The sequence below is a fragment of the Ruditapes philippinarum genome, unplaced genomic scaffold (assembly GCF_026571515.1).
Source record: "Ruditapes philippinarum isolate M1 unplaced genomic scaffold, ASM2657151v2 ctg8078_1_1_1_1, whole genome shotgun sequence".
Taxonomy (NCBI): domain Eukaryota; kingdom Metazoa; phylum Mollusca; class Bivalvia; order Venerida; family Veneridae; genus Ruditapes; species Ruditapes philippinarum.
The window spans coordinates 54,458-68,955 of record NW_026867041.1 but is presented as its reverse complement, the minus strand read 5'-3'; the positions used below and the strand labels follow the sequence as shown (position 1 = coordinate 68,955).

At 35.0% G+C, this 14,498-nt stretch overlaps 1 protein-coding gene across 1 annotated transcript in view; it reads right to left on the bottom strand.

Moving 5' to 3' along the window:
• Window positions 1–14,498, bottom strand: part of LOC132734608 (signal recognition particle subunit SRP72-like) — a 75,699-nt gene that overhangs the window by 43,653 nt on the left and 17,548 nt on the right. Inside the window, exons 4-7 of the mRNA XM_060721402.1 lie at window positions 10,962–11,085; window positions 4,421–4,486; window positions 1,670–1,747; window positions 612–723 (exon numbers count right to left, since the gene is read on the bottom strand). Coding sequence (XP_060577385.1) covers window positions 612–723; window positions 1,670–1,747; window positions 4,421–4,486; window positions 10,962–11,085 — 380 coding nt within the window. The remainder of the gene's footprint in view (window positions 1–611; window positions 724–1,669; window positions 1,748–4,420; window positions 4,487–10,961; window positions 11,086–14,498) is intronic.

Genomic DNA, 14,498 nt, shown 5'->3' with positions numbered 1-14,498 from the left:
GCATATAGGGAAAATCAATGACCCCCTGGGGCGGGGCCAATTTTGACCCCAGGGCTTTTATTTGAACAAACTTGGTAGACACCCATTAGAAGATGTTTCATGCTAAATATATTAGCTCTAGCTCTTTGGGTTCTTTAAAAGAAGATTTTTTAAGTTTTTACTATATGCATATAGGGAAAATCAATGACCCCCGGGGCAAGGCCAATTTTGACCCCAGGGCTTTTATTTGAACAAACTTGATAGACACTCACTAGAAGATGTTTTATGCCAAATATCTAAGCTCTACCTCTATGGGTTTTTTAAAAGAAGATATTTTAAGTTTTTTCTGCATGGAATTAAATTCTTTGAACAATTTTTAAAGGTGACCACCAAAGAAACATTCCTGTGAAGTTTGGATGAAATTGGCTCAGCGGTTTATGAGGAGATGTCATTTAAAGTAAAAGTTTACGGACGGACGCCAGATGGATGGACGCCGGACGAAAAGCGATCACAAAAGCTCACCCTGTCACTTTGTGACAGGTGAGCTAAAAAAAAATATAGTTAATTAATTGGTGACTGTTTACAGGCAACACCTCTATAATGTATGATGAGAAACTTCAAAATGTTCATACCTTCAGCTTGTCTAAGTTTCTGCTCAGCACCTTTTAGGTCCCCTTTCCCTATCAGGTAACAGGCATGGTTATAACATAACTCATAGGTACTATCTCTTGAACTCGACTCTTCCTACAAACAATACCTTATCAGTTTGACACATTAATTAGTAAAAAATTATGTATTGTTTTATTATCACCTTATTTTATTAGGAAGCAATTATTTTTTAATTTTAATGATACTTATAAGATTTTATCTTTCTGAGAGGAAGAAGGTAAAAGTAATGCATAGAGACTATCACCTATCAGCAAAAGATTTTCCTGTAACTTTCAGTTGGGTGGCTAGTTCTACAAAGACAGGTGTTGTATATTTTGTTAACAGTGAACTTTAAGTAAGTTAGTGAGTAACAACTTAATTCAAGGAGTCTTACACCTTTGGTTTTGTCATGTGGACTTCAGCATATACATAAAATAATTATATACAGTCAACAAGTAAATAACAAATTCAAACAATGCTTAAAACGAATGCATGGATACTATAAAAAGAGTGCTACAAGAATAAAGAAACATTAGCATGTCATTATGTCCAACACATTGGTGCATAGTTATTTCTAAATCCATCAATTGTCCCACCAACACTGTAACGGTTATATTGTGACTTTACTGGTAAAGCCCATTTAATTTCAACCCAAGTACAAGCACCAATATTCTGCAAGCTAGTTGGATTGCTTCCTCTACATTGGTGATGGATGTGACCATCAGAATATGGAAATAATGCTTTTGTACAGATTTATACTATATATCACTAATTCAGTTAGTTTTTTTAATGCCCGCTGGAGTTGCAGTAAAGCAGGATAACTTTAGAACAATGATCGATGTTTGTTTGTTTTGTTTTGTTTTGGGTTTTACGTCACATCGACACAGTATAGGTCACATCGCGACGTTCCAGCTTTACTGGTGGAGGAAGACCTCTGGTGCCCTTCCATGATCAATGTAAATGACAATGAGAACAGATCATTTTAGCTAAATGAAATATTTATATAATGCAAGGGGCTTGGAAAATATAATGTGAAAAATACCACATCTGTTCCATCCCACATTTGTAGTGATGCAAGCACTGCTGACAAGTTTGTCTCCCTTTCCTCGTCAAATTCATCCTGTATGAAATATATATATAAAAATTATGTTATTGACTATCTTTAATAGTAACAACTGCCACAAGGTGTCATTTAAGAAATACTTGTATATCGAGATTATTAGCTACATGCAAGGGCAATAGTTTGATTCATCAAGTGCTGTTACAGCAATGGATGAATGGATTGTTTTGAATGAAATGTATAGTCTGTATGCATCTTATCATACAGTGAAAGCTATAAATCTCATAATATTAATGTGATTTACATCCACCCAGGCATTCATTCATTAATTCATTGTGATGATTTATTTAAGAAATACATTGCTCAGCCCTGTATTATTTCCAATGAAACAAAACAAAATAAAGATCACTAATGCCCTTTTCTCAAGCTGGGATTATTTCCTCTGCCAATTTTAGTATTGGGCTGTTCTATTCTGCACTTTAAAAAGACCTGTTTCTGGATAGAGAACTCATCTTTTGTCAGGTTGGATAGTAAATAAGAAACATGGCAATGCCACGGAACCAGGTTCTTAATTATCATCACTGTATGCAATGTATGTATACTTTTGTGCATTAAAACAAAAAGAATTACCCTATGGGTTTCAAAAGCAATCTTTATTGAAGCTTTCAAATACTTTAGGAATAATATACAAGTTCAATTAAAATCTCATTCCTAAATCAAGTTATAGGCCTGAAACCATGTGACCTTTTATTGATTCTAGGATACCCAAAAGCAATTCCAAACAAAATCTTCACATAAGATTTCTTTACACCATGGCAGTTTCATTGAAATATCTCATTCCAAACTCTAGTTACTGACTGGAAACTGATTTCCTATTTTTAGTAACAGTGACCTTGACCCAATGGGATCCAAAAGCAATCATTAGAGATATATTTACCTAAGCTTTCTATACACCCAAGTTTCATTGAAATATCTCATTCCAAACGTCAAAGTTATTGACCAGAAACTTATTTTCTATTTTTTACGTAACAGTGACCTTGACCCAGGAGGCCCAGAAGCGATGGTAAGTGAGGTCTTTAAATAACCTTGCTATACACCAAGTTTCATTGAAATATCTCATCCCAAACTCAAGTTATTGACCGGAAACTGATTTTTTCTTTTTAGAAACAATGACCTGGACCCTCAGAGGCCCAAAAGTAATCCCAAGTAAGGTCTTTCCATATGCTTGCTATACACCAAGTTTAATTGAAATATCTTATTCCCTTTAGAATTAAGAGAAGTTCCGCACAAAAGGAATTGTTCACTATATATTTCATATAAGGAACAAGAGGGACATGATGGCCCTAAATCGCTCCCTTGACCCATCAACCACATCCAAGCAATGTCTTAGACAAGCATCCTGGCCAAGTTTGATGACAATTGAGTCAAAAATGTGACCTCTAGTGTGTTAACAAGAGGGCCATGATGGCCCTAAAACCGCTCACCTGTATATAGGCCCCTGGGGCGGGCCAATTTTAACCCAGGGGCTTTTATTTGAACAAACTTGGTAGACACCCATTTTAAGATGTTTCATGATAAATATCTAAGCTTTAGCTGTAAGAAGATTTTTTAAGTTTTTACTATACACATATAGGGAAAAACAATGACTCCCCCCCCCCCCCTTTAAGGCGGGGCCAATTTTGTCCCCAGGGCTTTTATATGAACGAACTTGGTAGTCACTCACCAGAAGATAGTTCATGCTTAATATCTAAACTCTAGCTCTTTGGGTTTTTTAAAAGAAGATTTTTTAAGTTTTTACTATATATACATATAAGGAAAATCCATTGTTCTCGGTGCACGGCCAATTTTAACCCCAGGGCCCTTATTTGAACAAAAATGGTAGACACCAATTAGAAGATGTTTCATGCTAAATATATTAGCTCTAGCTCTTATAGTTTTTAAAAGAAGATTTTTTTAGTTTTTACTATATACATCTGACTAGATGATGTTTCATGCCAAATATTTAATATCTAGCTCTTTCGGTTTTTTAAAAGAAGACATTTTAAGTTTTTTCTTTTGGTTGCCATGGCAACTAGAGTTCTGCTTGGAATTAAATTCTTTGAACAATTTTTAAAGTTGACTACCAAAGGAACATTCCTGTGAAGTTGGGTGAAATTGGCTTAGCCGTTTATGAGGAGATGTCGTTTAAAGTAAAAGTTTACGGACGGACGTCTGACGTAAAACGATTACAAAAGCTCACCATGTGTCACTTTGTGACAGGTGAGCTAAAAAGTTTTTTCATATTTGGGCAGTGTGACCTAGTTTTTACCCAGGTGACCCATAATCAAACTTGACCTAGAAATCATCAAAACAAACTTTCAGACCAATTTCCAGGATACTTGGATCAAAACAGTAGCCACTAGAGTGTTAACAAGATTTTTCTATTTTTAGCTCCGTTGACATAGCTTTTCATGTGAAATGGCCCATGTTCAAACTCATTCAAGCAATTACCTAGACAAACATCCTGACCAAGTTTGATGATAATTCCTTGACCTTTGAGGTAGGGACATGGTTTTTGGACACGACACATCGTCTTGATGTGGTAGACATTTCAAAATCCCTCAATGTATATCACAGTTACAGTGCAGACAAGAATGAAGTGGGGATGCACAAACGGACAAACAGACAGACGGATGGTGCGATTCTAATTTGACTCCCTTCAGGGGCATAAAAAACAGGACTAAAATAAATTACCTGTGAGTTCTTGATAAGATCCCTATACAACTTGTAACACTCATCATACTCCTCTAATCTGTACAACTGAAAGTAAATGTCACAGTAAGTAAATCAACAACACCTATAGGGTGACAGAATAATCTACTAGTAGTTTAAAATATGGTACTTCATGCAAATGTATTCCTGAAACAATAAATGGTAAAACTAGAAATGTGTCCATAGGACACGGGTGCAACTGTTCTGTCAATCTTATGACTCTAGGTCAAATATTTTTTGGACTACATGTGCCACAAGTTGAAAAATCTTTAACTAAGTAAAGGGCAAGAATTTTACAAATACTGAATAAATCCACAAGCAAAACCAAAGGTGCATAAATACACATGCTGACCAACATTCTTGTAAACTTTCAGGCCTACAAGTCAAATACTTTTTGAGCTATGCATGAACAAGTTGAAAATTGCAAATTTATACTACTGTAAGTCAAGGGCAATCACTCTAAAGGCCTCAACAGACGGTAGGATTTAGTTGTACAGCACTAATTAGAGAAAAGATGTACAATTTTCAAAGCTATACAACACTTGCATTCAGACGCTTATTCTACACTGTAAGAATCATCTGAGGTTTCCCCTAAAAAGGACCCCTTTACATTGATCCTTTACATACTTTTACTCACTAAATACATTTTTCGCCATGAGTAATGATTGAAACACCTCCATTTATATATATATATATATATATATATATATATTTTTAATGTGAAGCCTGACCGAGACTCAAACCTGGGACCCTAGGAATACCGCGTACTGCGGTTCTGCTGACTAAGCTATCTGGCCGCCTACAAACTTCTTCCCCTCCCCTTATTAGAGAACAATTCAATACCTTGACATGATTATTTTCGGAATAATTTGGGATTCGAACATAACACAACTTTGGGTCTCCTGTGAAGAGTTTTTCAACATCATTTTTACCCCATCTTACTACTATGTTTACCTTTTAGCCCTAATTGTTCTGGAATTTCATTCATTACACCCATTATCAGGAGTTAATTTGATTATCTGTTACTTGTCATTGTGGGAGGTCTATAAAAATCGGTACGACAAGATTTTCAAAATAGAACATGTCCTATCCCTTACATCTAGACATAAGGTTTCCGAAATCAAGAAATAGTAGCCTTCACACATTAAGATTTGTCTGTACATCTTAGTTTTAATTGGTGTTGTACTTCAAAATCCTACCGTCTGTTGAGGTCTTAACAAAACTGAAAACTAGAAATGTGTCATCATGCCACGGATGCCCCCGCATGCAGCCAAAATTTCAGATGTTATAATATTTAGTTCCAAATTTGTTTGCACAAATTATTGTTTTCATTTTAAGTTCAAAGCCCTTAAAACTTTTCAACGTTTACACAAACCATTTTCATACAATGTTCAAGGCACTGAAATTATTCAGTCTTAACCTTTTGAAAATAGCATATTTCATATTTGTAGCCAAAATAATGGCTACATACATTTCCACAAAAGTATGAGTGCTGAAACTGAAAGTTCAAATTTTTTCCAATATTCAAGAAAGATAAGTTTGTCCAAAATCATTGAACCATGACCAAATTCAAACTTAAACTGCTTATTCCTAAGATGTATCTATATTATTTTCAAAGTGAAAGGGACATAACTCTGCCAAAAAATCATCGAACCATGACCAAATTCCAACTTGACCTGCCCATTCCTTTGACATATCCATATATCAAATTTGAGTTGAATATGTAACACTGTTGGGTAGATAATGAACAGAAACTGTAAATTTCATATTATTTTCAAAGTGAAAGGGGCATTACTCTGCCAAAAATCATTGAACCATGACCAAATTCGAACTTGGCCTGTATTTTCTCATGACATATCCATATGTGAAATTTGAGTTGAATGTGTTGTACTGTTGGGGAGATAATAAACAGAAACTGAAAATTTCATATTATTTTCAAAGTAAAAGGAGCATAACTCTGCCAAAAATCATCGAACCATGACCAAATTCAAACTTGACCTGTATTTTCTCATGACATATCCATATGTCAAATTTGAGTTGAATGTGTTGTACCGTTGGGGAGATAATGAACGGAAACTGAAAATTTCATATTATTTTCAAAGTAAAAGGGGCATAACTCTGCCAAAAATCATCGAACCATGACCAAATTCGAACTTGACCTGTATTTTCTCATGACATATCCATATGTCAAATTTGATTTGAATGTGTTGTACCGTTGGGGAGATAATGAACGGAAACTGAAAATTTCATATTATTTTCAAAGTAAAAGGGGCATAACTCTGCCAAAAATCATCGAACCATGACCAAATTCAAACTTGACCTGTATTTTCTCATGACATATCCATATGTCAAATTTGATTTGAATGTGTTGTACCGTTGGGGAGATGATGAACGGAAACTGAAAATTTCATATTATTTTCAAAGTAAAAGGGGCATAACTCTGCCAAAAATCATCGAACCATGACCAAATTCGAACTTTACCTGTATTTTCTCTTGACATATCCATATGCCAAATTTGAGTTGAATATGTGCAACCGTTACTAAGATAATGAACGGAAACTGATGATGACGGAATGACAGAATGACGGAAGGACGGAATGACGGAAGGACGGAATGACGGAAGGACGGAACAGGGTAACACTATATGCCCCGGCCATTACATGGCGGGGGCATAAAAATCCACATGCAAAGTCCCAGGTGCATAGCTTCACAGTGATGTTGATCATTATTCCTGTAAAGTTGGTTGATTCTAACTCAAGCACTCAAGGAACAAATAACACAACATAATGAAACAGTTTTTACTAAGTCAAGGGCAATAACTCTACAAATACTGGATAAATCCACAAGCGAAACCCAAGGTGCACAACTACATATGCTGAGCAACATTCCCGTAAGGTTTCATGACTCTATGTACAATCCTTTTTGAGTTATATGCGAAACAAGTTGAAAATTGCAAAAACTAGAAATGTGTCCACAGATGCCCCCGCATGCAGCCAAAATTTCAGATGTTATAATATTTAGTTCCAAATTTGTTTGCACAAATTATTTTTTTCATTTTAAGTTCAAAGCCCTTAAAACTATTCAATGTTAACACAAACCATTTTTAAACAAAGTTCAATGCACTGAAACTATTCAGTATTATTTGTAAATTGCATATTGCATATTTGTAGCCAAAATAATGGCTACATGTACATACATTTCCACAAAAGTATGAGTGCTGAAACTGAAAATTTTTCCAACATTCAAGAAAGATAACTTTGTCCAAAATAACTGAACCACGACCAAATTCAAACTTGAACTGCTTATTCCTAAGATGTATCTATATGTCAAATTTGAGTTGAATGTGTACAACCATTGGTGAGATAATGAACGGAAACTTAAAATTTCTGATTTTTTTTCAAAGTTCAAGAGGGATAACTCTGTCAGCTATCATCAAACCATGACCAAATTCGAAATTGACCCATGCATTCTTATGACATATCCATATCTTTAATTTGAGTTGAATATGTACAACTGTTGGGGAGATAATGAATGGGAACTGAAAATTTCCTTTTTTCAAAGTTAAAGGGGCATAACTCTGCCAAAAATCATCGAACCATGACAAAATTCGAACTTGTCCTGTGTATTTCCTTGACGTACCCATATGTTAACTTTGAGTTGAATGTGTAATACCCTAGAGAAGATAATGAACGGAAACTGAAATTTCATATTATTTTCAAAGTGAAAGGGACATAACTCTGCCAAAAATCATAGAACCATGACCAAATTCGAACTTGACCTGTGCATTCCTTTGACTTATCCATATGTCAAATTCGAGTTGAATGTGTAATACAGTTGGGGAGATAATGAACGGAAACTGAAAATTTCATATTATTTTCAAAGTAAAAGGGGCATAACTCTGCAAAAAAAAAATTGAACCATGACCAAATTCAAACTTGACCTGTATTTTCTCATGACATATCCATATGTCAAGTTTGAGTTGAATGTGTAATACCGTTGGAGAGATAATGAACGAAAACTGAAAATTTAAGTTTATTTTCAAAGTAAAAGGGGCATAACTCTGCCAACAAGAGCCACCGCCGGGCGGGGGCAACGCTCGACTTTTTACTTTTTCTAAACGCAAACATAGAAAGGTTTGAACATATCTTAACATTTCCTTTTTATAAATTTAGTTGGTCTGTCTTGTCACATTAGTTTTGTTTATCTATTTTGTATATATATATGAATAGAAACACGCAATTCTAAAAATAGAAACATTACGCAATTTCTAAAAATAGAAACATTACGCAATTTCTAAAAATAGAAACATTACGCAATTTCTAAAAATAGAAACATTACGCAATTTCTATAAATAGAAACATTACGCAATTCTATAAATAGAAACCCTATAAATAGAAACATTACGCAATTCTATAAATAGAAACATTACGCAATTCTATAAATAGAAACATTACATTACGCAATTCTATAAATAGAAACATTACGCAATTCTATAAATAGAAACACGTTGTTGTTGTTGTTGTCGATGATGATGATAGATATGTATATATATATATATATATATATATATACACACACACACACACACACACACACACACACCAATAAATATATAATTATGGTCATTTAATGCACAAATCTGAGAAAATTCAGTAATTTAACCTTCAAGGTCAAGGTCATTAAAGAGCCCAAGCAAATTTGGGTTTGATAAACAACAAGGTCTGGTCCTTAAGAATATTCTGTTATAATATGAAGTTGATCCCTTCAATAATAGCAAAGTTACAGTCAGTTACCACCAAAACAATGAAAATTTCAATAATTTGACCTTCAAAGACAATGTCATTAATGAGTGAAGGTCAAGGTCTTTCAGTATATTTTTAACAGTTATCTTTGAAGATTATTATGTTCAAGTTTCAAGACAATCCATTCAAAAATAACAAAGTTACAGCCAATAATAGTCAAAAAAATGAATATTTCAATAATTTGACCTTCAAAGTCAAGGTCATTTATGAGTGAAGGTCAAGGTCTGTCTAGTTATTTTTAAGGGATATCCCTGAAGATAATAATGTTCAAGTTTGAAGACAATCCATTCAAAAATAACAAAGTTACAGCCAATAATAGCCAAAAAAATTAAAATTTCAATAATTTGACCTTCAAAGTCAAGGTCATTTATGAGTGAAGGTCAAGGTCTGGCTGGTTATTTTTAAGGGATATCCTTGAAGATTATTATGTTCAAGTTTGAAGACAATCCATTCAAAAATAACAAAGTAACAGCCAATAACAGCATGAACAAGCAAAAATTGGACTTTAAACCTTGAAGGTCAAGGTCATTTATGGATGAAGGTCAAGGTTAGTGTGGTCTACTGAAAGGTCTTGTCCCAAGGGTTGTTGTGGCCAAGTATGAAGACAATACACCAAGAAATAAAAAAGTTAGATCCAGGTACAAGTTTGCGGACGGGAACGGCAACGGCAACCCGACTATAACAATACCTCTACTTTTTTTTTCAAAAAAAAAAGTCGAGCTAAAAATCATCGAACCAAGTCCAAATTCGAACTTGACCTGTATTTACTCATGACATGTCCATATACTAAATTTGAGTTGAATGTGTGCAACCAATACTGAGATAATGAATGGAAACTGATGATGACGGAATGACAGAATGACGGATTGACGGAACAGGGTAACACTATATGCCCCCAGCCATTATATGGCGGGGGCATAAAAATTTTAAGTCAAGGGCAATAACTCTAAAAATACTAAATAAATCCAGACGAAAATACCCAGGTGCACAACTACACATGCTGATCAACATTCCTGTAAAGTTTCATGACTCTGTCAAATCTTTTTTGAGTTACATACAACACAAGTTGAAAATTGCAAAATTTTACTAGGTTAAGGGCAATAACTCATGCACAACTACACATGCTGATCAACATTTCTGTAAAGTTTCATGACTCTAGGTCAAATACTTTTTGAGTTACGTGTGACACAAGAGCACGGACGGACGTACTGACGGATGGATGTGCGTACTTACGAAATGGTACTTATGTGACTTTTCCTTTGATCTTTTTAGCCATTTTTAGTCACACAAGGCTTAAAAAAAGACACACAAGTAAAAACGGATTGAATAGGATCAAAGAGAATTTACTGTAACCCATTGTTCTCCAAGTCACACAAGTACCTCTGGGTTTGTTAGCATGGATGGATGGACTCCGGATGAAAAGCGATCACAAAAGCTCACCATGTCACTTTGTGACAGGTGAGCTAAAAAAAGCTGTAAAAACACTTATTTATTTGATTTGATTTGCGTTTTACCAAAATGTATACATGTTTAAAATGGAAAATTTTTGTCATGAACTTTCCTGCTTTTGAACTTGGACCAGACCAATAGTAATTGAACAATTCCCATGATCAAGTACTTAAAATAAAGTTAAATAAAGTCTTAAACAAAAATCTAGTCAGATTACCTATACATGTAAACAGGCCTGATTAAACTGATGGTATAGATAAATTAATACTTACTACTTGAGCCAGGAGCTCCTTGCATCTATTATCCAAGTTGTCCCCACCTGCACGAAGAGTTGCTACAGCTTCCTGTGTTCGATTTAATCTATACTCACAATAGGCTTTCTCAAAACGTACAGCACTGGAATGAAAACATTGACAACAATAACAGAATAGAATACAAAATCTATATTATTCATATAGTACTTAACTGCTATATTTGGTTAATGTAATGAACTTGTCCTGGTTTGAACTTGATGGATTTTAATCCATAACCTGCTGGAGCTGACAGTGATTAGCGTTTGTCAACAGTAAAGAGCCAGATCAGGCTACACTAGTTCTTCTATACTATTGGCTGATTATTAACATTTAAATTTTGATATACATTGTACCCAAAATTATTGATAATGGAAAGTATCATCAATTGAAGTTTGACAAATTCATTCAAGGAATTCAAAATTAATTTTGTGTAATAAATGTATAATGAACTTATCCTAACCTATAATTGGGGGGATTTCAATATTGATACTGAATCATAATTTGCAACAGTTACTGCTGAAGGGATCTCTTTGAAGATATGGTTAACAGAGCTGCATTACTGATACTGGTACTGGTACTGCAGTTCTTACTGCAGTGATTTTGCAAATACTGGTACTGATACTGAATTACTCTTACAAAATGTTGCCACTACTGGTACTGGTAATGCATTACTGTCTTAAAAAGTGGTACTGCTACTGCATTACCAGGCGGTACTTTGGTTTTGATAAAAATGTCACCAGTTAACTAGTAAAGAATAGGCAAGATAAGCACTAATTAATTGCTTCTATTCTAAATAATTCTATTTCAAGTGATATTGTTAACATGATAAAAAGTTGTTATTTACTTATTATTTATAAATTGAACAGAGGTGTGAAGGTGTGAAAGGAAACAAAAGACTGTTGTGTTTTAAATGAGAGATGATTGCTTTGCATTACAGTTGACTGGTTACTAAACAATAAGATATGACATGAATATATGTTGTTAAAAAGGTAAAGGTCTTGTTTATTATAGTGTCACCCCTACTGAAAGGGCCAGCCATTTTGGCTTATGAGACACCTTTTGGTTGCATACCATGTACCTCCCAATTCCTACCACTATGCCAGGCGCCAGGCGGATAGAAATCGGTAACCATTCATTTTAACTACCTCGCGGCTCACGAAGCGGCCATTTCGGAACGAGTCCCACGAGAAACATTCATCCTTCAATTAACGCTCCCCGTGGGGCTCGAACCTTCGACCTCCCAATCCGAAGGCGGACGCCTTAACCACTAGGCCAACGGTACCGGTTGTTAATATTGTTTGGAAAAAGTATGTTATATCATTAAAGTAGTAAAAATGTAATGTTAAATTTTTAAAGTAAATTATAATTCCGTTATTTTGCTGAATAATGTTTGCATTTTCTTAATTTGAAGTGTACACATGTGAAATGGAAATACTTATTTAAAAATAATGCATCATTAAAATATGTAAATATACATAATATGTTATTTTTGTTTGACGAGTGTGTATTAATATTCAAAATATGATGAATATATAAAAGTACTGGTACTCAAGAAATTTTATATGAAGCATTAAAATGTGCTATTTCATAAGATTGAGGTATGGATCTCAGGACTTTCAGTCATGATCAATGCTAGATCTGCAAATGCAACAATAAATTTATCAAAGAAATAAAACGAAACACGGAATTTAAACATCTATCATTTTAAGCTTTGACCTTTAAGTGTAACCTTGACCTTGGAGGTAGGGGTGCAGGTGTTGTGCATGACATATCGTCTTATTATTATGACTATTTGTGCCAAGTTATTTCAAAATCCCATGAACTATTTAGAAGTTCTAGATCGGACACAAAATATACCCTAATTAACAGACTAAGTTAATTTTTGACCTCTTAGTAGGACCTTGACCTTGGAGGTAGTTATGCAGGTGTTGCGCATGACACATCGTCTTATTATAGTGAACAATTGTGACAAGTATTTACAAAATCCCTTCATAGATAAGAAAGTTATGGACCAGACACAACATATACCCTCAAATAGACAATGTTGACTTTGAATGAGCAAGTGCGACCTTGACCCTTTAGGTAGGGGTCTGGTTTTTGCGCATGACACATGATGCATCTTATTATAACAAACATTTGTGCCAAGTTATTTTAAATTCCTTTGATAAATGACAAAGTTATGGACCGGACACTAGAATTGTGTTCATAGGACACAGATGCCCCTACACTCCACCAATTTGTTATTCTACAAACGTACAGCAGGCCAGTATGACGGATGGACAGACAAAGAAAATTCTACATGACTTCAACTACCCCTAAGAGGTTAGAGCATGTAATGAAATAACAACAAACTTTTCCAATGCTTGACATCTTGATTGTTCCCTATATTGAGCTGCAAGACTTCCAAATCTCAATTTTATATTCTTAAGGTATAATGCTTAAAAAACAAGATATGTTTGTAAAACATGTATGCCCCCTATCAGCAGCCAATTATTCATGTGATAAGGTAATTATGCATGACTTCTGACCCAGTGATCAAACAATTAATAAGGGTTATCAAGTATCTACTGGTCATGACCTTGACCTTTGACCCCTTGACCCAAAACTCAATAGGGGTCATCTGCTGGTCAAGACAAATCATCATACAAAGTTTGAAGTTCCTAGGCCTAAGCGTTTTTACTTAATTGATCAGAAACCGTTTTTACTTACAAGGTCAATGTGACCTTGACCTTTGACCCCTTGACCCCAAAATCAATAGGGGTCATTTGCTGGTCATGACTAATCACCATGCCAAGTTTGAAGTTCCTAGGCCTAAGGGTTCTTTTATTAATGATCTGAAACCTTTTTAACATACAAGGTCAATGTGACCTTGACCTTTGACCCCAAAATCAATAGGGGTCATCTGCTGATCATGACCAATCACTATGCCAAGTTTGAAGTTCCTAGGCCCAAGTGTTCTTTAGTTATTGATCAGGAACCGTTTTTACTTACAAGGTCAATGGGACCTTGACCTTTGACCCCTTGATCCCAAAATCGAAAGGGGTAATCTGCTGGTCATGAAAAATCACCATACCAAGTTTGAAGTTCCTAGGCCTAAGCGTTCTTAAGTTATTGATCAGAAACCGTTTTTACTTACAAGGTCGATGTGACCTTGACCTTTGACCCCTTGACCCAAAACTCAATAGGGGTCATCTGCTGGTCACAACCAATCATCATACAAAGTTTGAAGTTCCTAGGCCTAAGCGTTTTTAGTTAATTGATCAGAAACCGTTTTTACCTACAAGGTCAATGTTACATGACCTTTGACCCCTTGACCCTAAAAACAATAGGTCATCTGCTGGTCATGACCAATCACCATACCAAGTTTGAAGTTCCTAGGCCTAAGGGTTCTTAAGTTATTGATCGGAAAGCATTTTTACCTACAAGGTCAATGTGACCTTTCCCTTTGACCCCTTAACCCCAAAATCAGTAGGGGTCATCTGCTGGTCATGACCAATCACCATACCAAGTTTGAAG